At 46.0% G+C, this 25,930-nt stretch overlaps 1 protein-coding gene across 2 annotated transcripts in view; it reads right to left on the bottom strand.

Moving 5' to 3' along the window:
• NOC2L (NOC2 like nucleolar associated transcriptional repressor) overlaps nt 1–25,928 on the bottom strand; it is a 58,510-nt gene extending 32,582 nt beyond the window's left edge. The window contains exons 1-11 of one of the 2 annotated variants that reach the window (XR_010392838.1): nt 25,777–25,928; nt 24,470–24,638; nt 23,831–23,938; nt 23,055–23,175; nt 22,379–22,469; nt 19,755–19,833; nt 17,967–18,077; nt 16,562–16,675; nt 15,643–15,831; nt 13,131–13,270; nt 6,315–6,426 (exon numbers count right to left, since the gene is read on the bottom strand). Coding sequence is in view for 1 of the 2 variants with exons in the window: in XM_064525522.1 (XP_064381592.1) it covers nt 6,315–6,426; nt 13,131–13,270; nt 15,643–15,831; nt 16,562–16,675; nt 17,967–18,077; nt 19,755–19,833; nt 22,379–22,469; nt 23,055–23,175; nt 23,831–23,938; nt 24,470–24,638; nt 25,777–25,796 (1,254 nt within the window). In the remaining variant the exon portion in view is untranslated. The remainder of the gene's footprint in view (nt 1–6,314; nt 6,427–13,130; nt 13,271–15,642; nt 15,832–16,561; nt 16,676–17,966; nt 18,078–19,754; nt 19,834–22,378; nt 22,470–23,054; nt 23,176–23,830; nt 23,939–24,469; nt 24,639–25,776) is intronic. The other variant, XM_064525522.1, reaches the window with a different exon arrangement.
• Nucleotides 25,929–25,930: the final 2 nt, after the last annotated feature.

Raw genomic sequence — 25,930 nt, 5'->3', positions numbered from 1 at the left:
CCGCACCAAGGAAAGTTATCTTCAGCTGAAATCAGCTACTGTCAGAATCTGTCTCAAGTCCGTACTGCCCTGGTCAGACATCTCACAAGAAGGTACACTATACCAATAGCCTTGTATGCTGTGCTTCTCTGTTCCCCTGGAGCCACGTGATACAAGATAGAGGAGAAAGCTTCTGGAGTGAGCAGCAGTACAAATGTGCCCTTTTCCAGTCTGGTAGGGGCACAACACAGGAGTAAGGTGACAGAGAACTGCAAATATCACTTGGCCCAGGGCAGATTCCCAGACATCCCTATCAGTTGGCTAACAAGTGGCAATCAAGGGAGGCATTCACTAACAATGGGATCTCATCTGAAGAAAAAAAAACCACCCAACCAACAAATGGTAATCTTTTGCATAGAAGATAACAACCTTTGAGGGGGGCTGACAAAATCATATCCTGCATGGCAATGTTTTTGAGCAGCCCAAGAACAGTCTACAGTTCCTCCCCCTACCTCAAACACACTCAGCCTCTAGAATCCCCAACTCTTTTACAACTCGGTCCTCTACAGGAAACATTTTCTATTTGCTCTGTGCAACACCAATACATTTGACAGCAGACCCCAACCAGCCCAACAACATGGGAATGCAGCACACTGATTGCTAGAGGGTGAGGTGGGGGCAAAGAAGGTCTTTCAGGTCACATGAATGCCCCCAGGCCAGAAAAGCACAGAGACAACTATTGATTTTTTTGCATTTTATTTGTCAGTCCAGGTTATTTGGAAGGGAGGGACAAGCTTGGTGGCTTGTGAAAACAAAAAGCCCTAGCTAGCCTAGGGAATTGATGCTATAAACCTCGTTATGCACAGTTATTTCTTTGGCCAAAAGAGCAGTATTGATCCCCAAGGCCCGATGCCTTAAAGCAAATGGTGTCAGGCTCTGTGGGATCCTAATGTGCCACTAGGTAAGCAGAGAAATGCAACCAGAGGTCTCAAAACCTCCCACCCAGGAGGTGCTAGGAAGGCTGTCAAGGCATGTGGGACAGGGGAAAAGTGTTTCCCATCACAATCCTGAGAAGGGATGAGCTAATAGGCTGAAAGAGAGGATGACTGACATCCAGGGATCCTGTGGCAGGCTGGAAAGGCAAAAAATGAAGGACGAGAGGGCCAGGAATAGTCACAAGCCACCAGTTTGGCCTGAGGGATAACCACTAGCAGACGGAGGAAAGGACAGGGCAACGTAGGTAGGAGGGAAGTGGGTTTTTTGGTGATTTCTAGCTCACAGTCATTAACTTTTACAGTGCAAGTTGGAAGGGCATACAGTTTGCACTGCCAGGAGAACAAAAATCTGCACCCAGGACACTCCCACTTTATTGCCCCATCCCACCCCCATTCCTCTCAGGCTCTAACAAAAGCCTGTTGGGAAGGGCTGAGACAGCCTCACTGAGCTGCTCATGAAAAGTCCAGTTATTGTCAAGTTCAGACAAGCTACTCAAGTTTTTGCAGCAGCTGGCTTGGATCACTCAGTCCATGAACAGTTGAGATTGGAAGGGACCTCTGGAGGTCATGTAGTACAATCCCCCTGCTCAACCAGAACAGGTTGCTCAGGGCCATATCCAGAAAGATTTTGATATCTACAAGAATGGAGACTCCACCACCTCTCTGGGCAACCTGTTTCATCCTCAAAAAACAAATGAGGGGAAAAAGAAAATTCCACTCTCGAACCCCACACAACCCAACAACAAAACAAAAAAAAAAACCACAAGTTTTTTAATGGTATGTTTAAGTGGAATTTGCTGTATTTCATTTTGAGCACATTGCCTCATCCTTTCACTAGGTGCCACTGAGAAGAGTCTGGCTCCAACTTTACTCCCCCCATCAGGTATTTATACACACACTGGTAAGATGCCCCCTCAGCCTTCTCTTCTCCAGGCTAAACAGGCCCAGCTCTCTCAATATCTCCTCGTATGACAGATGATTCCTTACTCGCTTCGTGGCCATTCACTGGGCTCACTCCAATATGTTCATTTTGTACTGGGGAGCACAGAACTGGACACTGCTCCAGATGTGGCCTCACCAGTGCTGAGTACAGGGGAAGGATCACCTTCCTCAACCTACTGGGTACACTCTTCCTAATGCGGCCTAGGATGCGTTGGCCTTCCTTGACGCAAGGCACACTGCTAGCTCGCATTTAACTTCTTGTTCACCAGGACTCCAAGGTGAAAGGAGGAGGAATGCATCTTTAGTTAGTGCAACAGTTGAGCTTAGTCTGTCTAAAGCCCTAGATTTTCCTCTGTGTAAAGGAGAGAAAGAGCCCACATCTTGGAGAGAACTACTTCTAGATCCATGCTTCAGCATATAGCAATGTCCAGCATTATCACTGCCCCAATCTTTGCAACAGCCGATTTCCTTGTAGACATAAAATCCACCTCTAACCCCCACGTACGTCGCATTCTCCCCTGGGGAATGCAGTCCCCCTGGGGACTTTCTCCTAGGCAAGCTGCATATCTGAAATGGGACAAGTCATTTCAGCATTACAGTAAAAAACTTATTCCTTTCTAACCATGTCAAAGTCAGCCTTCTTCCTCATCCTTCTGAGGAAGTTAATTTTAAATTGACATACCAAGTCTGCTTATAGGGAGATTTCCACCTTGTTTAACCACACTTGCCTTCCAGCAGGGGAGCCACCAGTTCTGCTACAGAAACTAGTGTCAGTCACCAAATAATTGAAGCACTGAAAAAAATTAGAAAAAGCCTGCAATCTTACAGGCCCTTTAAGGGGGAGCAATACATAAACAAAAACTTGCCTGCTTTACTCTTTCCCAAGGCCTCTCCTCCTATGTAAGAGGTAATTTTAGCAGCCTTCTCCTTCCTTTGCCCCCCTGCTCCTGCACTCCCCCCCCCCCCCCCAAAAAAAAAAAAGTCCAAGAAGAGATGGCACTGGATGCCAGTGCTGGGGAACATCAGCCCTTGTCAGTATGCATCAAGGAGCCAGCTCATTTCTACTGGCAGAGGCTTGGGGAATTCCTGTGCTTAAGAGAATTGCACAAACATTCAATCTGTTGTCTCCTGAAAGCACAGCAGTGACAGGGCTCAAAGAAGGGGTAGCAAGGGTTGAATTTCCTCAACAAAGGGGGGAAGGGAAGCACAAAGTTACATGATCATCTCGTAACACAAGAAGCTTCACAGAATCTTTCCGAGGCTATACAAAGGCCATGCCGTCTCCAAAAAACAAGTGGCACCAGAGCCTCCTTTTGTACAATCAGCCTGTAATACACACAAAAAAATAGGGTCACAGGCTCCAGGGACACTAAGATACAGTGGCAACACTGACTAGGCAGTCTTTCCTCCTTCATATCAAATGGAACACATCTCACACTGGGTAATGAAGGCTGCAAACTCCCCCAAAGCTAACTCCTGCCAAGTACCAGCAAACTGACCAGATCCCTCAGTCTTACGATGGTTTGGATAGTGGGCTTAAAACTGATTTTGTTTCATAACACAGGGTGACACAGGACTAAATGTCTATTGAGTAAGTCACTGCTGAATTTGTGAACTGGTAAAAATGAGCTCATAGTCAAAAGCACTGAGCTGGGCATCAGGAGGCTTCTCCAGCTAGCACTGCCAGACTCCTTGGCACTTTGGGCAGGTCACTTCCCCTCTATAGGCTAAAGCTTCCTGCTATCCCATCTGCACAGTTGCAGTAACATCTCCTGCCCAAAGACAGCTTGGGGCGAGACATAGTATGAGTTGTATGAATATTCAGATATATCTGTAACAGAGGAGGAAGGAAGTGGGAAGAGATGGAGGGGCAAAGGGAGTAGTTCCTGCCTGTTCCTGGAAACTCCACAGGGAATATATTTGATGGATTCCTCACAGAGGAGGAAGGCTGGCAGCTGCTGGGAGATTAGAGAGTTCAACTCCATCCCAGTCACCTTGGGTTATAAAAGTTAAAGCAATGTAATTGTTAAAGTAATGTGAAAGAACATGCACAGAGAACAACGCACATGCACACATTCACCCTCCCCCATCTCTGTTATTACAACCCAGAAAAGCTAAGCCAAGCAGCACCTCACAAACACACACAGCAGAATCGGATGTGGTTGGGGGCTTACGGAAGCTGGGAGAAAGCTCAGCATGGGGTGACATCTGGCTGGGGCCTGATACACAGGTTACAGCCAAAGTGTCAGAGGTCAGAATGCAAAAGAGGGGGAGAAGGCTTTGTCTGTGAGCATAAAAAAAAACCACACACAAAAACACACAAGCACAATCTCCTCTCTCCCCAAGTCCCACTACCTCACAAAATGGAAAGGAGATGCTTCTGTCACTAAATCTGGTTGGCAGAAATTCAAATATGAATGAACAAGAGGAAGGAAGCAGGCAAAGGCAGAGTCACACAGGCCAGAGAGCAGTGGTGGGCAGGCAGGAGATTTATAAACATCACTGGCTTCCACAGATTCAGAGGATGTGGTTTGCAAAGGACATTTACAACAACATAAAACAGCAAAAGCCTTTGCTTCAACAGAATCTGATTAGCAATGAGCCTGGCTGGCTCAAGTCGTTTATTAGAGCAGTTTCCCTCACTCCTCCCCTCCTAACATCTAGCCTCATGCTGATCCACTGTAGATTTTATATTCCTTTTCCTGTCCTGCTCCTGGTGACAGCACTGCTCTCCAGTGAAATTTGGCTGGACCAGCTCACAACAGCAAGGCTAGAAAGAGCTATGTGGAAAGATACGCTGGGAGTCAGATATGTAAGAAAGCTAGATGGTCTGTTAGCATCACTGTAAGGGAAGATGCAAGGCATCGGTCTTTCACAAGACACAGTAAATTTTGCCAGGTTGCATTCACGGGGGCCTTTTTCCTAAATGAATTCTTCAATCTTGAAGGGCCTTATCCTTCCATTTCCCTTTGCCTGAAGTCGTTAGAAACTTTTTTCCCCTCATGTTAATATATGAGCACACTAGTAGGATCAAGTTGTGACAGCTTGGGGAGTTACAACAACCAGCTGAGCATCCACATCTTCTTTGGCAAATCCTTTGCCTACTCCAGGTGTCAAAGGCATTAGTTATACTGCCTTTCTCAAGGTTTGTCCTAATACAGCCTGTATTATAGGCAGAGCAGGCTGACAGAGTACCTCTATGCAGCCCTGGCAGCTGAGCTGTACCTTGTTAAGCTGTCACTTCACATCTATATACTGGTGTTTCAATTCTTTTGGCCAGTGTGGGGTTTATTGCTCTGGTTCTGCATTCACATGAAGCATCCAGTGTTGACTGGTTAATCAATCATCCAGTACCTGCATCAACCTGCTTATAAGACATAGGAAGGTAACAGAGCTCTGTGCATCAGAATTAATACGATCAGGACCTGGCATCAGTAAGTGTGAGGCCTTGCTATGTCAAGACTCATGCTAACACATGATTATGCTCATAAACAGGTTAAGTGCGCACTGCAGACATGAATTGTGTTGCAGTTGGTTATAAGCACATTGCTTAGAAGTGTTATGGAACAGTTCTACACCACCTATTGATCTGCCAGAGTATACAATGATTCATCATTAACACACCTATTTATTACATATAAACTACCAATAAATGTACTCTTAACACAAAAATACAATTGACTTAATACTAAATTTCTGGCATTTCAACCCCAATTTTCCCCACAAGTCAGGGATGGGACAAAGGTGACCTCTAAATTCAAGTTATTTGACTTTATTTCCACACTATGTTTTCAGCAATCCAAAAGCTCAGACTTACATTTTGTAACATGAACCTGTTTCCACACATGATGCCAAAAAGTATGAAGCCTCAGCCTCCACCTGCTACAAAATAACATAGCATCCTGGAAGGGCAAAGAGGTGTGTGTTTGTCCCAGGCCAGACAACAATGGAAATGCATAAGAATATGAAAAACTCCACCCAAAAGCTCCAGCTCCTTTCAGGCCCACTCTAAGCACTGTGAGCATGAAGGCTGGAAGGGGAGAGACAGCGAAGGGAGAAATAACCTTGACTATTTAAGGATGGTACAGCATTCATTTTCAACAGTTGTATTCTCTTGGAATGAACATCCTCCTCTTTCCAGCAAGATCTTCACCTTCACTGAGGTGATCTTGAGACTGCCAGAATTCTAGAAATACTTTTTTTGCACCCAGCTATCTCAGATACTCTTACCTCCTAGGCCAGTAAGAGTTGATCCTATTTACTAACCACACAATACACTGTCTGATGGTGTTTGCCAGGGATTTTGAGAGCTGAGCAAAGCATGCAACCTTGGGAGCTCTTGCTCCAAAGCATGATGTCAGGCATCAGCTGCTGCTGGATCAATAGGCACTGACTAACCTCCAGGATAAATGGTAAGACTGGGATGAAGGTCCGGGTGTTTTCAGACAACAGCGTAAGTGCACGGATGCAGTGCATGCGCAGGGGGTAGAAACGAGTTGTGGGTACCAGCCTGGAGAGGAAACACAGGAAAGAATATTAGACAAAGTTGATAAAGAAACTGAATCTACAGCCTTCAGTGATACTTCAGAACTCTTCCTGTTCTCTTTACAAAATGCAGACAGCTTTAGCATTGCACAGCAGACTATTTGAGCTGTTCAAGCTATCCCACGGTGGGAAACAATTTGCACACATTAAAGGTGTAACACTCCGACACCAGGTTTTCAGCTTCTGCCACTAGTTGTACAAACTTATTCAGTCTCCTCTGGCCTTGGTCTCTAACTGGACATGCTCCTCTTACACTCTACCTTCCAAGTGAATCGGGCGGGGAAAGTGTCCGGATTTTTAAATCAGCAATGGTCACAACTGCCCTGAAGTGACTGCCATGTGAAATAGGGGCTATTACCATGAGAACATAGCCTCTAGGCCTACAGTGTCTTCCCTATTGCCTGTCTTTGGACACAAAGGGGAGAGCATGAAACTTCATGCTCTTTAGCCTCAGGAGTGGAAATAAGCTTGCGTGTTACAAAATATGAGTGTGAGCAACTAAGTAGCATGTCCTTTGCCATGATAATACATTGTGGTCATAAATTGTTTCAGAAAACTTTATACATGGATTTTAAAGTTGAGGAAAATTAACCTACACACAGTTTGACTGGAGTACCAGCAAGCGCTGTGGTTAAGTAGCATTTGGGGGAAAGTGTAGACTGAGCTAACCAAAGTATGAAATCAAAGCAATAAAGGTGGCAAAGCAGAGGGAGAAAGGGCTACAAAAATGAGAGCTTTGCAAGTTAAGCTTATCACTGATGCTGTTTTGTTGTGTTTGGCACTTTTGGATCCCAATAGGGGTAGTTATGTGAGGAAAAGAGGCAGGAACCAGCAGTAAAGCGTCCACTTCAAACAGTAGGTGTGACTGAGAAAGGGGGGGCAGCTGGCACACAGGGTGAGGAGGCTACAAGGAGGCCCCATTTCAGGCTACCTACTCTCTGCACACTGATAGAGTTCCTGCTGTGAACTTAGTGACACTTTGTGTGGAAAGTCACTCAGGCTTAACGAGCTGGACCAACAACCAGTGTGCCAGAAAGGACAGCATGGGAATGAGGGACCTCTCACAGCCAAATGCATTCAGCGCTCTCCATAGCAGAGGAGCATTTGGGCTACTCCTACCTCCTTCAGAGAGGTGATACCTACATTTGCACAGCCAGTGATCAGCACAGAAGAGGCCAGCCTTTCTCTGACCCACACCTCAAACCATTATCTGCTTCAGCTTAGACAACACCGTCCTCCTCAGAGTCTAAGGGGAAAGAAGCACAGCCAACTCCATTTGTAAGGTGAGTACACAGAAGGGACAGTCAGCTCCCCCAATGCCATGTCAGCCAGCAGCAGAGGTGATAATACAGACCACTGCCGTATGCCTACCCCTGAATTATGTCAGACTTCTCATTACTGTATCACTCTAGAACCTCTCACTATGAATGATCCGTACTTGAAGACATTGATGCTTCCAACATTTACAAGGGTGAAATTTGAAAATGCAGTTCCCAGAGAACAGCCTCAAGTCTGATAAACAAAACCCCTCCCCTGAGGGAAAAAGAGCTTGCTGAGCAACCCAGGAGAGAAAAACTGCCTGACCAGGCACCATAAATCATCTCATCTCTTCCCCCCTCCACCAAATAGTGAAATAATTATCATTGGATCCATTATAGAAATAAATCTACTTTGCACCCCTGATCTGGCACCACTGGAGATGACGAAAGCCTTCCTCAGGAATTAATTGATCGAGGGATAAACCTGTTAAATGTATAGATTTACTGTAAACCAAGACCATTAATTTTAGAGTGCTCTGCAATGCAACAATCTGCTTAACTTCCCGATGGCTGGGATGCACAGGGAATGCAAAACACAGCTGGGACCTGAGACCAGGCTCTGCTGAGGGAAGGCTGACTGCCTAGTCATTCCAGGGCCCCGCCAGGAGGTTCAAACTAGCTTGCCTGAGTTTACAGCTTGTGCTTTTCATCTCAAAGGAGAATGTTCTCTAATGTCTTACAACCTCTGTCCTTTGGAGCACGCCTGCCCTACTTCTTTCATGCAGCCAGGGCATATGCTATGGTGCAGAGAACAGCCTGAAGGCTTTTCAAGGATTATTTTTACTAGCTGCTGCTCCTTCTGTTATGCTTCTGGGTGGCCACAACCTTCCTTTAGCTGGAGAGAAGAGAGAAAGCTTTTTCAACACCAGTCTCTGCCCACCAAGACTAGTCAGCCAAGGAAAGCTGCTCAGGGACATGAGGGCCTTCCTTGCATCTCTGCAAGGAGACTGTACCTCCCTTCTCTTCTGTACATGCTGGGAGTCCAGAGACTAAAAGCTAAGGTGCATCACAGATCCTCTTTTAACTATAAGCCAGGGAGGGACTTTGTTTATAGCTTGGACTGGGAGCAAGGTAGAAAGCCATGCAGACAAGGTCAGAAAAACACTTCCCACAGTGATGGGAAGAGGAGGATAACACGGAGTAGGAGCCTCCGCAGAGCTGCTGTGTGCAGAAATATGAACTCAGACAAGCACAAGCAGACAGATCAAATTGAGCCACATATGTACTATGGAGACCAAGAAATGCATAAGGCAAAGAATGGAAAGGGAATTTCATCTCTTTCTGTATCCTAGTATCTCTGCAATATCTACAATGCTGCCCCAATGGTCAAGCCAACTGTAGTCTTTCAGCTGTTTGCAAGAGCAACACCACTGATTTTCACAAAGCAATTCCATCAGCAAACTGAGCAACGAGACTCCTTCCCTCTGCCCCACAGTGGTCCAACATCACAAAAGTACAGTGAACTAGGCTAGAAAGGGACCTTGAGAAACCATCAGTTCCACCACTATCCCATTTAGTGGTCTACCTTCCCTGGACCACATCTTGAGTGCATGTAACTTGTGGACATATGGGGAACATTTCTGAAATGTGTTATTTAAAAAATACATTTTTAATACCTCTTTTACGCTGGAGAGCAAGAAGGGAGAACAAGAAAACTAGTGAGCTAATTTTGATTTTGGCAGGCAACCTTCTGCTATTAGTTATCTTGTTTAAGCACATTTCAAATTCTGCCTTTGTCCCTGCCTGGAGCAAAAAACCTGTAATGGATGGTAATTTCTCCATTCTCCAGTCCCCTCATGCGACAAGCTAGTGTAGCACTGAGAGTGCATCCCCTCTTGTACAAAGACAGCCCCCCCGCCCCCCAGCCCTTTTGCTTGACGCAAAGCGCCACCTTCTGGTACAAGGGACACTCAGGCAAGGACAGTCCTTCCAAGCACTATTACTCTGACAACATTCCCAAGAGCACTATGCCAGCCACATCAGGAGCACAAATGAAAGCATGTATTCTGGATCGAGAGGTTCCACTGCATCCTTCCCTACTACCTGATCACATATACACATCTTGCAAAGCTGAGCTCCACAGAGTAACATGAAGAACTAGCAGTCTGGCTCATTCACTCCCCCTCTCCACAAGGAAATCTGCTCACAAGTCAAATACTAAGCAGCCCCCAAGCAGGTGCATATCCCTAACAGGCCTCCCAGAAATGTGTAAAATAGTACATTAAGCAAAAAACCTTGACTTCCAGGCTGGATTCTTCTCCCTCTCACCTTGCATAGAAGCCAGCTGGGTTCTTCCATGACCCTCAACTGTTAGGCATATCTACGTCAGGGGACTACAGCATAGAGACAGATTTGTGCCAACTTCAGTTTGGTCAGCACAGCCACCCACACCGGGAAGAGACCATTATCGAGGAAGGAACCAGAGATCCTGGGAACAGACTCAAGCAGCTGAAGCCCATGGAGCTGTATCATGACAGCAGGAATAGCTGCACATACTTGAGGTGAAATTGCACATTCCAATACAACCTGCTCCAGAAGTTCCCAAAGGTTTCCAAGGCCAGAGTAGACAATCTGCAGAGCAACGTTACCTTCAGTGTTTCGGTTAGAGGATATACATACAAGGGAAGAGCCATTCATGGCAATCTCTCACCATCTGTTCTTTCTCATCAGGTCATTATCTAACTCCTCTACCACAACTATCAACAGAATTCAGGTTTAAGTAGTTGCCTCAAGGGCCCATCTGTTTCCCTTGTAAGAAATATGGGGTAGCATGTTGAAGGATAGGTGACATGAATCTTTCCCCCTACGATGATGCATAGGTTTTACTTTGTAGTCACACCATTCAATCCCAGAGGGAAGCTGAACCAACTCTGCTTCGTATCTCTTCAGACCAATGCCGCTTCATATACTCCTTTGGCTATTGGCTATCTTGCCCTTCAACTCAGTTTCTCTGAAGGCTAAAGCTTAAAGTGGACCTCATTCTTCTATGGATAATCCCTCAGCAGATACAAAGTAGTATCAAAACAGCCATGCCAACTTGTAGCAGCTAAGAATCTAAACACTGTGTGCAGAGGAAGAACAAGAACATTGGCTTAATCTCCAGAGGACCTTTCCAACTTCAACCATTCTGTGAACCTCTCAAAATATAGCCCACCTCCAAAACCTCTTGCAGGCTGAACCAACTTTATTTTGTCAATCCAGCCCCCTTGCCCTCAAGGGGTCCCAATCCTACACACATAAAATTCAGTAGCTGCATTCAGCCACTGACTGAGCTAGCAATGTTAACCGAAGATGCCTACAGGCAGTCTACAGTGCAGTATAAATAGCTTACAGTTCTTAGGAGAATCCTGCAAACATGTACTGATCACCCTGCAGAGGGTGGAAGGCAAGGGGAAAGAAGCGTGCACTGAACGGCCTTGCTGAAAGCCCTGCAAGACAGTGGCCCTTCTCACCAGAGAGTAAGTCATGATTCAGCCACACAGGAGGATCTGCAGACTTCATATCCTCTTAAACTTCTCCATACCTCCATTTCCAACAAGGAGCCTCAGAAGATCCCCTTTGTGTAAGGAGAAGCCACAGCCACATAAGAGTGACAAGACAGAAGATGAGACCTGGCTGGGTACTTCATCTTTTTGTACCCCTCCCCACCCCCTATCTGCTAATCTACCTACCCCCTTCTTATGGCCTAGACATTGGCTCTTCTTCACATCTGGGCATCTATTTCTATTTTCTCCACCCTAAAGCCCATTCTGTTGGGCTCGCAAACCTTTGAAGCTTTGTCGGATGGCCATTGTACTTCATGCCAAGCAGTCCTGTACATCACAGATGCTAACAAATTCCATTTGCTGCTGCTGCTGCCGGGCCTCACCCAATTCACCTTTCCTTGGCCCCAGTTAGCTGATTTATCTGCCTAGACAGGTGGAAAACTGCATAGACTTATCTGCAGAACAATTAAAGCTCTGCAACAGCAGTAGGAAGCAGCCTGTGCAGATGGGGGGATGGGGAAAGGGATGTATGCACGCTCTAACGATCGTTTAAACCTGCTTATCTTCATCACCATTTGGAGTTTAAGACCAGGCGGGTGGTATTTTAAAGCTGAGAATCTAGTTACAGAGCTAACAGGATTTCAGAGATCACCAGAGACTCAGAAATTCCCTTTATGCCCATTAGTAACAGCAATTTCAAAGCACAGAAGTTTCATATACAAACACACAAACTGGTGGAAAGCAAGCAAGAAATCCTCAGCAGATGTAGAAAGAGCAGATGTATCCCCAGTCCTTCAACTTCTAACAAATACACACACACACACACACACACACACACACAAAACCTAACTATTCACAGAGTTGGAGATAAGGACTTGACTCTGTTCTTTGCCACTGTCTCTTGGGAGGTCCTAAGGCAAGTCAGTACATTACTTTGTACACTCCTGCACAATGTACAATTACTGGTGGGTATTAAAGGTTCAATCTCCCAGCTTGGTCATCTCATTGCACACACACTAACAGGATGGGATCCCACTATAACCATGGGAACAGATTCTTCTATGGTTTGTGTTCCTGGAAACAGTTCTTCAGAGATAAAGTACAAGCACCATGTGCTTTTTTAGCAGAGAATTGGACTAGGCAACTAAGTTATTGCACTGTACTGCTTCAGGTCTCCAGCTCCCCACTAGACATTAATATAAGTGCATGAGTTATTCAGAAATGCCACCTGGCCACACAAACCCTGCAAATATTCCAGAATGCAGAGGAAGAGAAATTTCACATGCTTTTTCATGAAATTTCACATGAAATTTTCTATTTTCGCTACTGGGCACCACTTAGCTACTTTTGAGTCTACCCCAGAAATAGCTGCAGTTTGACACTGGGTTGCAAATCAGGTGGTCCTTCTTCAATATGGGAATCCATGGAAGGACCAGAACTGGACATTGGAACAGGAAGAACTGAAATTCCTTACAATGAAAAGTTGAGTGCAGTGTAGGTTATTCTCTCCTAAGCTTTCTCACCACCTAACCATATGGGTGCCAAACTCAAGCCCAAACCTTTGCACACAGTATCTGGTTCTACATGGACATGAGCCCATGATGTTAGCTAATGAAACAAAGGGGTACTGGCTTCCTCTGAAACAATCCCCTAATGCCCTCAGGAAACATGGTCACACACAGTGCATTTCTAGATGGAATATTTCAATCAAATGCCTCACAAAAGCAGCTCCCTCTGATTCCTTACAATGTAAAGTTAAATCCAAATCACACACAGTAACATCCCTTTGTAACTGCTCCGCCATATCAATTCCTTAGCGGAGAGGAGTAGGCATTGTCAAGAAAGGAAAAAAAAATCCTACTTACTTTATACAGCCAATGATGACCTGTGTCAAAGGATAAATCAACGGCTCCATGACTTCACTGGGATAGATTGTGCTGAGAACCCGACACCAGAAATACAGGCAGTGGATATACTGCCAGTTATAAACAGACTGGAAGTTCTCCTGCAAAAAAGGGAGGGACACAGATGCAAACTTGAGAAATCAGGCTTTTGAGTAGTTCACTTTGGTTTCTCTACCAGACTCCAATTTTATCCAGCAGTCTCCAAGAGGACAAAGTGTAGTGATCAGAGAGGGAAAGCTAACATTCTAGCTGTGACTTTGATGCTGGTGGCTCTGACTCCCCATCCAGCAAGTTCAGATGTGTGCATGAAGCTTTGACAACATTGTGATTTGGTGCTAGCTAGTGCCTTGCAGCAAATAATGAGCAACATGCAGACTGCCTTTCTTAACAAGTGCAGCTCATTTGAGAAGGATGATTTAATGACCCAGCTCACAGCAGATGGTGGGATGTGGCCAAGCATCCCCAGGAATCCTCTAACTTTTCTATCTACCCACAGTCCCTGGTATACTCCCTGGTCTCCCACAGGTAGCAAGGCTGGAAGGCACCTGGCCAACAGCCTTTAGTCTGCCTTATGCACACCAGAGAGGAAAGGGGGGGGGGAGGGGGGCGGGGGAAAGGGAAGAAGCATATAAAGCTACAGTTCAGATTGAGTGCAGAGAGGGAAAACCTAGATGAATTTCCTGCAAGCTTCAATTTCCTTTGGTTGTTACGTAGCAGCTTGTCCTTCCCAGTAGAGGTTTCCTTTCCCTCAGCTGTATTAACCAAAATCACCCTTGAGTAGTGGCTTAACTTGCCGAGGGACAGGCCCCACTAATTTTGAAAGGCAATGCCTGCTGCTTGTTTTAAGTATTTTTTCCTACAAGCAAAAAAAAAAAAAAAAAAAAAAAAAAAGTTGTCCTAGTAGTGTCTTTTCCAACTGCAGAGTGAAGATGACAGACAGTAGGGTCAAGAACAAACTTTCAGCTCTTTATAAGCCAGCCTTCATGGTTACCAACACAAATAACGCAAGAAGCCAGCCTTGTCTCTAATATGCAGTGATGCTCAAGCAACAGACTATTCAGGTGGTATGGGGAGGTGTGGGCCAAGTTTTCCACAAATCCAAGAGGTATTGTTTTCAAGAATGTCTGGACAAGCCCCTCCCCTCTCCCTGCATGTGCCTGAACAGCCTGCAGTACTAGATTAAATAAAAGCCCAGAAGAGTGCAGAAGTCCTTTAAGGACACCCTTTCCAGAGAGTTCTACAGGCCCATGTAGCCCCAAGAATCCAGAGAACTGCATCAACTGAGGTCTTACAAGACTGTGCTTAATGAGGGGCCTCAGCCCAAACTTGCATCTCACTCAGACTTTCAAAGTCCAGGTCACCTCCTCTTTTGCATGGATGAAATGAAGTAAGGTGCATAAATCCTGGAAAAAGGACAGAAATCCTAAATTGCAGCCACTGGTGCAAGCCTTGTGGTATGGACTTAGGCTGCAGCTGGACAAGGCAGCACTCTCATAGCAAGTCACTATTTGTGAGATGCATCAAGAAGGTCTGTTCTCACCTTCCCTTGCACAATGGATAAGCAAACTCCTCTCGTAACCCACTTTCCACAACCACCCACTGCTCAATTCAAATTGGCTTGCTGCTGGGATTTGTGCATTTTGGTCATGCTGATGTCAAAGTTCCCAAAGCCCTCCCCAGCTGTGAAATCAAGGAGATTTAGGCCTTGTCTGGGCCAGGGCTGAGGGTCCAAGAAGCCAACACAATCCAATTAGGGACTATGCAGCCCAGACTTCATTTATCTCTGCTCAGTTTATCCCCATGTCTGAAGAGCCAGGAGATTAAACTGGTCACCAATCCTGCAATGTTTGGAAGCAGCCGAACCATTAATCTATAGGGGTCTGTTTTGCTAAACATGAATAAAGCCAGGATTAGCAATCTGACTCAGATTTGCCAGGTCAGACTGGAGGTGGCACAAAGCAGGGCAGCTCCCTAAAGGGTCTGAACTGCTTTGCTCAATGAAGCCCTCCAAATAGCATGGATGGGGAAAAAGCAGCTACTGAGAAGATGGGGGAGATGCACCAGGGGCATTGCACTGGAAAGATGCACACACCAGGCTGATTCCTAATCATCTTTACTCCGGGGCTTTGCAACAGTGGCTGACAACACCAGTTCCACAAAGGGAAAAAGTATGCCACAACTCTTGCAAGTTGGGGAGAGAAAAATGGCTCCTACTCTGCAGTGGTCTGTTCTCTCCTTCCATACTGAAAATGCAAACCAATACAAAAACAAAGAACGTTCATAGGCAGCCATGGGGTGAGCTCTGAGCTTCCCTGCCATAGGGCAAAACAATTCCTTAGCACATCATGAAATGGATCAGACAAGTACTGACACTTTATAGTCATCACAAAAAGCCTGACACGGCTGCTGTAATATTTCCTTCTCCACATATTTCCCATAGAAGGGTACTGTTTCCACACTGATGGGCACCTACCTTCTTCTTTATGGTCATGGCACTGCGCAGGTGAATGGCAAGCTGACGGATATAGATGAAGGCATGCTGGTAGGAGGTATGCGTGTCCAGGGCATACAGCTCTGTCAGCGTCCGCTGCATGAAGCTGATCATGGGCAGGACATTGGGAGATGTGAATCTGGAATTCTTCACAAATGCGATGTACATTTGCTGTGGGGAAAAGAGGACAAGATACAACCCCATAAAACAGTTGGAACAAAACTAGTCTTTCACCAACCTTCCCCTCCCCTGGTATTCTAAAATTGTGAAAGGAGTGTTACTTTTGCAAGCCTTTCAAAGGTATAGGCAAAAATAACAACCCAGCCTGCTCCTTCTTCAGCAGAGACAGGGAAGAGAGTACTTTTGCACCTGTACATTGTTTTATCACAGAGCTTGAAGATGTCCCTACCATTGCTTCTCCACAACAAGAAAGTAAGGAACTGTGAGATGGCTTTGAGCCATACGTTTGTAACTGGTCACAGTGGCTAACACAGTTGTTCTTCTATGACAGTGGCACCTAAGCAAGCTACCATAGGACAATTTGGGAACTCCAGCAACTAGGTGAAACATCAGAGCAGCTCAGCAGCACTGCTGGTGTGTCAGCACTTGAAGAAAGCCTTCAGTAATTTGGTGGATGAGTATTCACCCTGCAGTCAGATGAGCACCAAAGGCCTTCCCTGCTGAGACCCTGCCTATGTGCCTCCAGCAGGAATGGCAGTGAGAATATGAAGGATCTCACTCTTCAGCCCCACACAGTTTCCTCCCTGTATTATTTTCTGGGTGTAGCCAGCATCACCTCTAGCACCTGCCCTGCCTTGCAGGCTACAGCTCATGCCCCCTAAGGCATTTGCATATAACTTGAGAAAGAAGAGCTGCAGAGTAAAGCAAGTACTAGCCTTACCTTGAGCAAAGGACTTAGGTACATCTCTTTCTTGTGGCGGCAGATCTTGTTCAGCACTAGGAAGGCCAACACTCTCACTGTTTCCTCACCTGTGCTCCACAGATGAATTGCTTGCTGGAGAGGAAAAGAGGCAGATAAGTGAAGGGACACTTTGCCACAGAAGTGCAAGGGAAGAGGAAGGTGACAAGGATGGCCAATTATTGTCACAGAACCAATCACAAGAGAATCTCATACTCTAGCTGTGAGATCACACAAAAGGGTAAGGCCAGTGTTCCCATGATGAATACAGAGGAAACTGTCCAAAATTAACACCTCTGAAAACACACACATCTTTATTTACATGCCCAAATACAGATTTAAGCTTCTGACTACAGACACCAGCCTTTGCATGTGATTCAATCTCCTGGGCTTTGCAAAGATTCCTCATCAACTCCTACAAGGCAACACACTAAACACATTTGGCTAGTACATCCTCCAACCCAAAGAAAGTCATCTGTATGTCTCCCACTAACTTCTGCAGGACACAAGCAACATCTAAGGCACGACCAACTTAAGTTTAAGCAACTGCCCACCAGGAGTCATACTCCAGTTCTGGCTATGAACAGCATACTTTGGTTTCTCTAACAGAGCTATTAAAGATGCACTTGACTCTGGACAGGGGAGACCAGGCTTTGTTTTCTGGATTTATCAACCTTTCTTGCCACATAGCAAATCAGAGCTAATTAGCTTATCTCCACTAATGAGCTCTGGAAGAAACCTGGAAGATTCTGGCTACACTGCAGGGTTGGACATACCATCTGTATACCATCCCTACTGTAGCATTTGGCAGAGACCTTTAGATATGAGGCATAGGTCTCTCCCATCACTTTATGCTGGCCATCATTAGCATCAAAGGATTCCCAAATTCATTTAAATGTTGTGTTGCTGCCCTTTAAGCACCACCCTGTTGCCCTCTTCCGCTCCTCCACACCTCCTTGTTTTGTTGTTCTTAAGCACTCAGCAGTTGTGACTAAACTGCCACAAAAATATTCCACCCCCAGCTCCTGAGAGTGAAATATTATCACAGATGCATACCCAGACTCAGCACACAGGCAGCAATTACTCCATCTGGGATGAGGAAACAGACAGCTTCCCCAGAACACCTCCATGTCACTTTGCATAGCGATTAGCAGCAGCTATATGCAGAGCCACATGCCCACTCCACTCATCACTGTGAAAGAGCCACATGGTACCCAGAAGGCCTGAAAGGCATTGATCCTTTCCAGGACCAAAAGAAAAAGCAAGGGAAGAGGAATCCAAGAGATTGGACTGTCATGCAATCTAGCCCAAATACCATGAGATTCATCTGAAAGGGTAGAGAAAAATACTTCAGATCTAAATGACACGCCACAGCTTGTCCCCTTACCTTAAGAAGTATACGGCACTGCTTTGGAAAGGACAAATAGTAAGGTACTATGGAGTTGACATGCTGAAGGACTGCTGCTCCAACAGAGGCTTCTGTTAAACAAGACAGGAGCTACAGGGAAAAGCATAACAGTCAGTCCATAGTCCCCCTCACCTCCTCCTTTACCACTGTTCTAAGCAGCTGCACTTTGTTGTTTCCAAGTACCTCTGTGGTACCAAAGGACTGGAAGGGCACCCCTGCCCATGAGCAAGCCCAAACAGACCCCCAGCAGTATCAGGAAAGGAGCAGGCCCACGGTAGGGTAAATAAACTCCCCCCAAAACATATCTCTACAAATGTGAACTCATGGTTACTGAACTTGTATGGCTACTGGCACCTGAGCTCATCACACAAAAGCTGGCTTGGCTATACTGCAATAACTCAGCCTATTTGCACTTTGAGACACCTTACAGAAGACATGATACCACACCTTTGCCATCTCACTGCAAAGGGCCAAAGCACAATGAAGACGCCATCAGCTAACACAAGGCTTGGAAATAGACCATCTGAATTATGTGATGACGTACGTGATTTTACCAACATTTCTTTAATAGAGAGCTGGAATGTCATGTGGGTATCAAGAGGTTAACTCCAGCTCAAGTAACAGGTTAGACACAGATTGCTTAAGAAACAACACTTTGATATTTCAGTTGTTCGGATCAGTTCACCTGGAGGCCAAGCCCAGAGAGGTTTGTAGTTTCTAATTTGAAGGCGCAACATTAAGCTGTCATTTCAATTTGAAAGAGGTCCTGTCTGGTGAAATGTCTCCTCTTGCCTGCAATCTCAGTGGCTAGAAGCAGAGGCAGTTTTTCTGCTTTTAGTTTTCCTCCTTGTTCTACTCCTTCACTGCAAGGATTCTGAATTGGGCATGTCTCCCTCGCAAAGTCCCTCACCTACCAACAAGAAAGGGGAAGACTGTTCAGAAACTACTACACCAGAAAAACACTGCAGTGAAGCCTGGGATCAAGGGCACTCAGAAGCAAGCACAGGACCAGGGACTACTTTAATGGGACTGAACTGTCTGCTTTTTCTTCTTGCTTTTTCCTAATGTAATTCTTAGTTTTGCTGCTGGTGAGAAGCACCAAGACTTGAAGAAAAAGCTCTCCTGCTTTGCAGAACAAAATGCTGCTTTCTGCTAAGTCATTCTGCCAGCTCAAAGCTAAAGGACCTCACCACTTTCTTTCTCTCTCCCTATGTCTCCTTCTCTCAGCTTCTGAAGGATGAGCATTTTATTTTTTTAAATATTCCAAGTTTTGGGGCACATAATGAAATGATCTCTCAGTTTCATCTCCAAAAAAATTGTTGGGGGTAGAGGGAGGAAGAGGTAGGGAAGAAGGAATCTCCTGTAGAAATAAGCCCTGTGCTGTCACTGAAACACAAGCAACTTGGCACAGATGGGATGTCCTAAGGGGGTGGAGCATAATCATACCTGGAGATGGCAACCTCAGCCAGTGAATCTTACCCTCCACTACAGAGGAAGGCATAAAAACAAGACCTGGAGTTACCAGTCTTGTAATGGCCAGGAAGTCACCTTCAAACTGGAGTAACTGCTTCTTCAAAAGGAAGAACACCTGAGGCTACAAGAAGGCAGTTAAAGTAGGTAATGTTTGATGGTTGGGCTCTACTTTTAGTCAAGTTGTAGGCAGACGCAAAAGCCCATCTGGCTTTTTCCAACATACCTTAAACAAAAGCCCAGTGATGCACAGACTGAAAATGTAAACGTGCTGTTCAAACAATGCAAGTTTCTTACTTGGATAGTGCAGCTCAGGTACACTTTTATGTCCAATCGCAGCTTGCTCCAAAGTGGGCTGCTGGAAGGGAGGACCATTCTGAAAATTAAAAAGAGAAACAAAATAATAAAAAACTTCAGCAGCACAAAGAACAGCGAGTTCACTTGCTTGGTATGGCCAGTGAGCAAAAATAATTGCTGGCAAAACAAGAAGAAAATAAACCCAAACAAAAACCCCACACTCAACTTTGCTATGGGTGAAAAGAAATCTCTCTATTCTGTAAAATAAGGGCTGAAACACAGCATTCAAAAAATTTAATTCAAATGGAAGTACAGCTTCCCAACAGGGCATCCAGGCCTCTACAAGTGTCATACAGAGAACTGTGACAACCAGAAAGCCTGGTGGGGGTCTCTCTGAATCGCTCACAATCGATGTTACCTCATCTTCTGCTCAGGGCCCGCTGCCTGAAAAAAGTGGCCTGGCTTGTAGCAAGAAAAGCTATTACTGGGATTATACCAGTTGAGAGACATTTGTTCAGTCTTTTCTGAACTTTTAACATTGCATTCATGAGGTAATAATTGCCCCAAGTCCTAGGACAGGCCAAAACTCAGACACAATCCACACTAGTCACACCTGTGGAGTCAAAAGAGGTTGGCATTTGCACCCAGCACTCAAGTACCCTCTACAGCCACTGCGCACGGAATTTGGATTTACTCCCATTTCGTGGCAATGCTCAGTCTGAGAATCCAGAGTCTAGTTCAACCTTCCTTTCATCTGTGACAGGGAAATTAGCAATGACCGCCACAAAAATTATCCTGGAACTGAAAGCACTTCCGAAAGAGATCTGATTCTCATTCTACCCACCGCTGGGATAAACAGAAGAGATCAGACTAGGAAGCAAGCAACAAAACTGTGTCCAGCTGAAAATGCTAAGGGGATTCAAGTAAAAAGCTCATGGTCCAGGCACAATGGCTAAGAGAGCTCCAGCTTATTAGGAACTTAGTGGCTTATTATATGAATCTGCACTCACAGTCCCCAGCTACAGTATTGGTTCATCCAACAAGAGTTGAGACTGGAACTCAGATTTCCCAGCACCTTTTCCAGCTGCTCCCAGGTGAGCCATGCTGATCTCCCCATTCAATTATGGATGCAGACCAATTGAGACTCTTGGGGCACCAACCCACACAACAGCCAGAGACTTCCCAGGTCTTAGCATCTGAGAGTTTGAAGCCATCATTCCTTCTCTCTAGTCAGATCAAACAACAGCATCAAGGAATGTGACACAGAGGTTTCAGAGTAATGCTGCAATTCTGGAAAAAGGGATAAATTATACCATTCTTTGCCCAGTTGTGAGCTTTCTTCCATTCTATCCATGCTCTAACAGAGAGCAGGTCAAACCCAGATGATCCATCTTTCAGAATGCCAGGGTGTAATATAGCTGCTAAAGCCCTGGATTGGCTAAAGTCACATAGTTGTATGGATGAAAGGATTGGTCCCTTCTTCTGAAAAAAAAGAAGCTGCAACGTTTTAACACTGCTCCTGAGTGCAAGCACGTCATTCCAGACATCTCTCTTTTGAACCCATATCCCCTTGACAAATGGTTGGAGTCTGACGTTTAGAGAGGATGCACTTCCTGGGGAAAAAAAGGACCTGGCTAATGAGCCTGCGAAGATAATCACGGACAAAACTGGGAGGAGCGGCTGATACGCCAGAGGGTGGTGCTCCCATTCAGAGGGACCTTGGCAGGATGGAGAAGTGGGCAGTCAGGAACCTTATGAAGTTCAACAAAGGGAAGCGCGAAGTCCTGCACCTAGGGATGAATAGCCCCATGCACCAGTACAGGCTGGGGGTCAACTGCCTAGAAAGCAGCTTTGGAGAGAAGGAGCCGGTGATCTTGGTGGACAGGAAGCTGGACATGAGCCAGCAACGTGCCCTTGAGACAAAGGCGGCCAACAGCATCCTGGGGTGCATTAGGAAGACTGTTGCCAGCAGGTTCAAGGGAGATGATCCTTCCCCTCTACTCAGTGCTGATGAGGCCATGCCTAGAGTACTGTGTCCAGTTCTACACTCCGCAGTAGAAGAGAGATAAAGAACTACTGGAGTCCAGCAAAGGGCTAAAATGATTAAGGGACTTGGAGCATCCATCATATGAGGAAAGGCTGAGGGCTGAAACTGTGTAGCTTGGAGAAGAGAAGGCTTGGGGGAATCTTATCAATGTGTATAAATATCTGAAGGAAGTGTGTAAAGAAGACAGAGCCAGACTCTTTTCAGGGGTGTCCTGTGACAGGATAAGAGGCAACAGGCATGAACTGAAACACAGTAAGTTCTGTCTGAATCTAAGGAAAAACTTTACTGTGAGGATGACTGAGCACTGAAACAGGTAGCCCAGAGAGGCTGTGGAGATATTCAAAAGCTGTCTGGACACAGGCCTGGGCAATCTGCTCTAGGTGACCCTGCTTGAGGAAGGGGGTGGACTAGATGATCTCCAGATGTCTCTTCCAACTCAACCATTCTGTGATTCTGTGACTTTGCTAGCATTTGGAAAGAGCTGCCACTTTTTTCCAGCTTCACAGACAGCTTTCAGGTCCGAAAAAGCCCAACCAATATTCTTTCACCTGCCATTCTCAGGTCCCCTCAGACTTACTTTAGTTTGCTCTTTGGAGCTTTCAGCAGAAGAAGTTTCTGCAGGCAGCCGAAGAGGTCCCGGATGCAGAATGACACCAGGGCATTGAACACTTAAAAAAAAAAAAAAAAAAAAAAGTTAGTAAAGCACTTGCAAGCTATTTTCCATTTATTCCTGGTTTCTCAGCTAATCTGAAAAGAGTGAGTTACTGAAGCCAGTAACTTCCACAGCAGAACTAGGGAGTTCCCAAACACTTCCAGAAAACATCAATTTTACCCTACAATTCTTCTCTGAATGAGAAGATCACAACTGACAGTTTTCTGGAACAGGGGTAATCTCTTTGCTCTCTGAACAAACAGCACCAGCCACAGCAGAAGTTCCATCCGTAACTAGATCTCTATGCTATCATCACTCTCCCAAAAAAGATAAATTTTTTCTTTAAACAGTCACAGCAATGGACATGCGAGTTCTGTGTAGTGCCTTGCATTAAACAAGAAGATTTTACAGAAAGCAAAAATGAGTGAGCCCTGTGCTGAGCAAGGAAGGATTGAGGAGGACATGCATTACTTAAGTGAAGTGAAGCCTGTAAAAGGGTAAGCCAACTCCTGCCAGCGCTTAGCCTTACTCTTTTCCAACAGCTCAGCCTTCCCTACCAAATGACTTCCCTTCTCACACACAGGTATGGTGAAAAACTCACCCGCAGCATCAGTAACTTGGAATTTGCTAGGATCAGCCCCACCATCATCACCTTTGGTGGTTGCTACAGATGCTTTAAAGGCTTGAGTGATTTCATGGAAAAGTTTCGGTGTTAGTTGTCTCTGGGGAAAAAAGAAAAAGGATTGCTGTAGAGAAAAAGCAAGCAGTATTCTAGAACTCTGAAACACTTTACTGGGACAGGAACATTGAAATATATTTTAACTTTTATTGCAAAATAACTCCATCCTTTAATGGGAAGGAAAATGTCAAAGTAGTGCTAACAAATGCTAGCGGCTTTCACTTGCTCTAAAATGGATTTGTAAGGCTTATAGTTGGTTGGGGGTTGAAAAGCAATGACTTAGCTGCAAGCAGTTATCCAGTTTAACCTTACACTCCCCATCTTAGTCAGGAGCAGCAAGTTGTCCCATTGTTGCTCTAATGTGACTTTAAAAAGCTCTTGGAGCTGTCAGAAACACAGTGCTTAGCAAAGGGATAAGCAAATGAAAAATTAATCATTCTGACCTCTTCTGAGTCACTCAAGTTCTTCTAGCCTCTCCCTCAGATGGAGCATGGATACTCCAATCATGTGGCCCAAACAAACTGCAGAGACATGTCATGCTGAAGTAACAAAAGTTCTTTGAATATGACTTTGTCACCATCTTCTCTCTCTCTCTCTTTGAGTAAATCAAAAATTGGGCTTTTAAAGGTCATGTTACATTTTGAGCAGTGTCTTAAGGGAGAACATGCAAGTGCCTTGTATTCCATCTCTCTGCTCACCTCTGCAGCTTTTTTCCATTTTTCAACCATTTTCAAGCTCACAGGGATGAAGTCAACTTTCTTCTGTTTGACTGTGTCATGTTCTTCCTCGTCTTCATCACTTGCTTCCTAGAGAAGTTGGTATCAAGACTGAGAAAAGGCTTGTACAGGTCTTTTTTGGCCCCACTTATTTTGCTGAGTAGCAACTGAAAGTACTTGTGGGTGGTGAGAAAGGCAGGCAGCAGTGAATTTTATTCAGGCTGTTCTCAACACTGTGTAAAGCAGTAACAAAAATAAGGGTCTTACAAATGCTAAAAAAGCTACTTCAGTCCTGCTGCAATAGCTTAAATATTAAGGAGAAAGCATACCACATGAAGTAAAATGACTTCTAATTGGGAAAGGAGATAAGAAAACAAAGCCACAGGGAAAACACACTCCAAGGCTTTGCTTTCACAGTCCTAAACATACTCCTCATACTCAGTTCAAATCCACAGCTGACTTCAGGGTTACAAACCTACACAGCTGCAGTTGATCTTTACAGAGGAACTTTCCCAGCCACCATAGGCCCAAATACATTCAGTCCTTGCACTGAAACTCAAACACTTAACACATAAGTAATTAAAAGCATTTAAGCCAACATTCCAAAACAAGGCCTAGTACCTCCAGTGTATCAGGTGGTATGTGTAATCCCTCCTCCTCCTCAGAACTGTCTGAAGCATCAAAATTCAGCAGAGTGCGATCATTTTCTTCCAAAAATTTATAAAATTCAGGATCTTTGTCCTTCAGCCGAGAGAGCTGATCTTTATGTTCAGATGCCTTCCCCTTTTTCCTGGTAGATAAGAATTAACATGTGTACATTAATCACTCAAACATCTGATGCTCTAGGAGAAAGCAACTTCTGGGCACTATATCACACCTGAGGCTGATCTGAATGCTGATTGTTTTGTTGGGGCTGGGGCCACAGTTCTGTAGCCAATTTAGCCTCTGTTTTAGAGGACTTGCCAGATACTATTTAAGTTACTTCTAAGAAAGCTTGATAGCAAATTATCAAGTTCTATTCAGTAGATGCAGATATTGATCAGGGGTCTTGAAAACATCTTGAGAAAAAAAAAAACACAAATCACTCTACTTCTCAGGATTAATCTTGCAGGCTTTTTATAAGGATAACTGAGAACTACACTATTAGAGGAAACTATCAATGAAAGCCTACTAAAGTCTTATCTGGTAAGAAATAGTTTTTAGACACTGCTGATCATTAGCAGAAAGAAATGCAATTATTTCATCATTCCCTATTTACAAACACTCCAAAATCTTTAAGTAAGAGTAAATACACACAAACTGAGGAAACCCAATGCTCTCTATAAGTATTTAAGCCACGTTTTAGAACATCAGAAGCAGCTTAAGCCTATGCCACGCTCTCTCCCCTGCACTTACCGAAGTCAGAGAACCCGATTCTGACAGAGCCGCCGCCCACAGCCCCAACGCCTCGCACCCCACAGCCGCGCTGTGGTCTTGAACACAGCCCTTTAGATGCCCCCGACCCAGCGCCTCCGAGCGGAGCCCGCTCTGCCGCAGACGCCCCCGCAAAGCCCCGCGACGGCTCCCGCGGCGAGGTGAGGGCGCCCGCTCAGCCGCGGCGCGTCTCACCCGACCGGCGCCGGGGCGCAGGGCTCCGCGCGTCCTCACACAGCCGCCGGCCGGGAGCGCAGCGCCGTGGCCCTTCCCTCCCGCCGCCGCCGCCTCGGAGCCGCCACTCGGAGCCGGCGCCGAGCAGCTCGCCCGGGCCCAGCTCCGCCGGGCCCCCGGGGCCGCGCGGGGAGAGCTCGCGGGAGCCGGGCCGCCCGCCCGCCGCAGGCCGGACACCGGGGCCGCCGGCGGGGAGCTGGGGCGCCCCCCGCGCCGCGCCGCCGCCCCCGGCCCAGACCCAGACCCAGACTCAGGCCCAGGCCCAGGCCCAGGCCGCTCACCTCCTGCCGGCGGCGGCCATGCTGCCCACCTCGCTCAACGCGGCCGGCACTTCCGCTCCCACAAGGCCCCGCGCCGCCGCGGCTCCCCGCGGGACGGGGAGGGGAGGGGCGGGGCCGGGCCGGGCCGGGGCTGACCCGGCCCCCGGCCCGGGGC

Source organism: Dromaius novaehollandiae, chromosome 24, assembly GCF_036370855.1.
Source record: "Dromaius novaehollandiae isolate bDroNov1 chromosome 24, bDroNov1.hap1, whole genome shotgun sequence".
NCBI classification, from domain to species: Eukaryota; Metazoa; Chordata; class Aves; order Casuariiformes; family Dromaiidae; genus Dromaius; species Dromaius novaehollandiae.
Note: the sequence above shows the minus strand (reverse complement) of the source record. Positions and strands in the feature narration are given on the sequence as shown.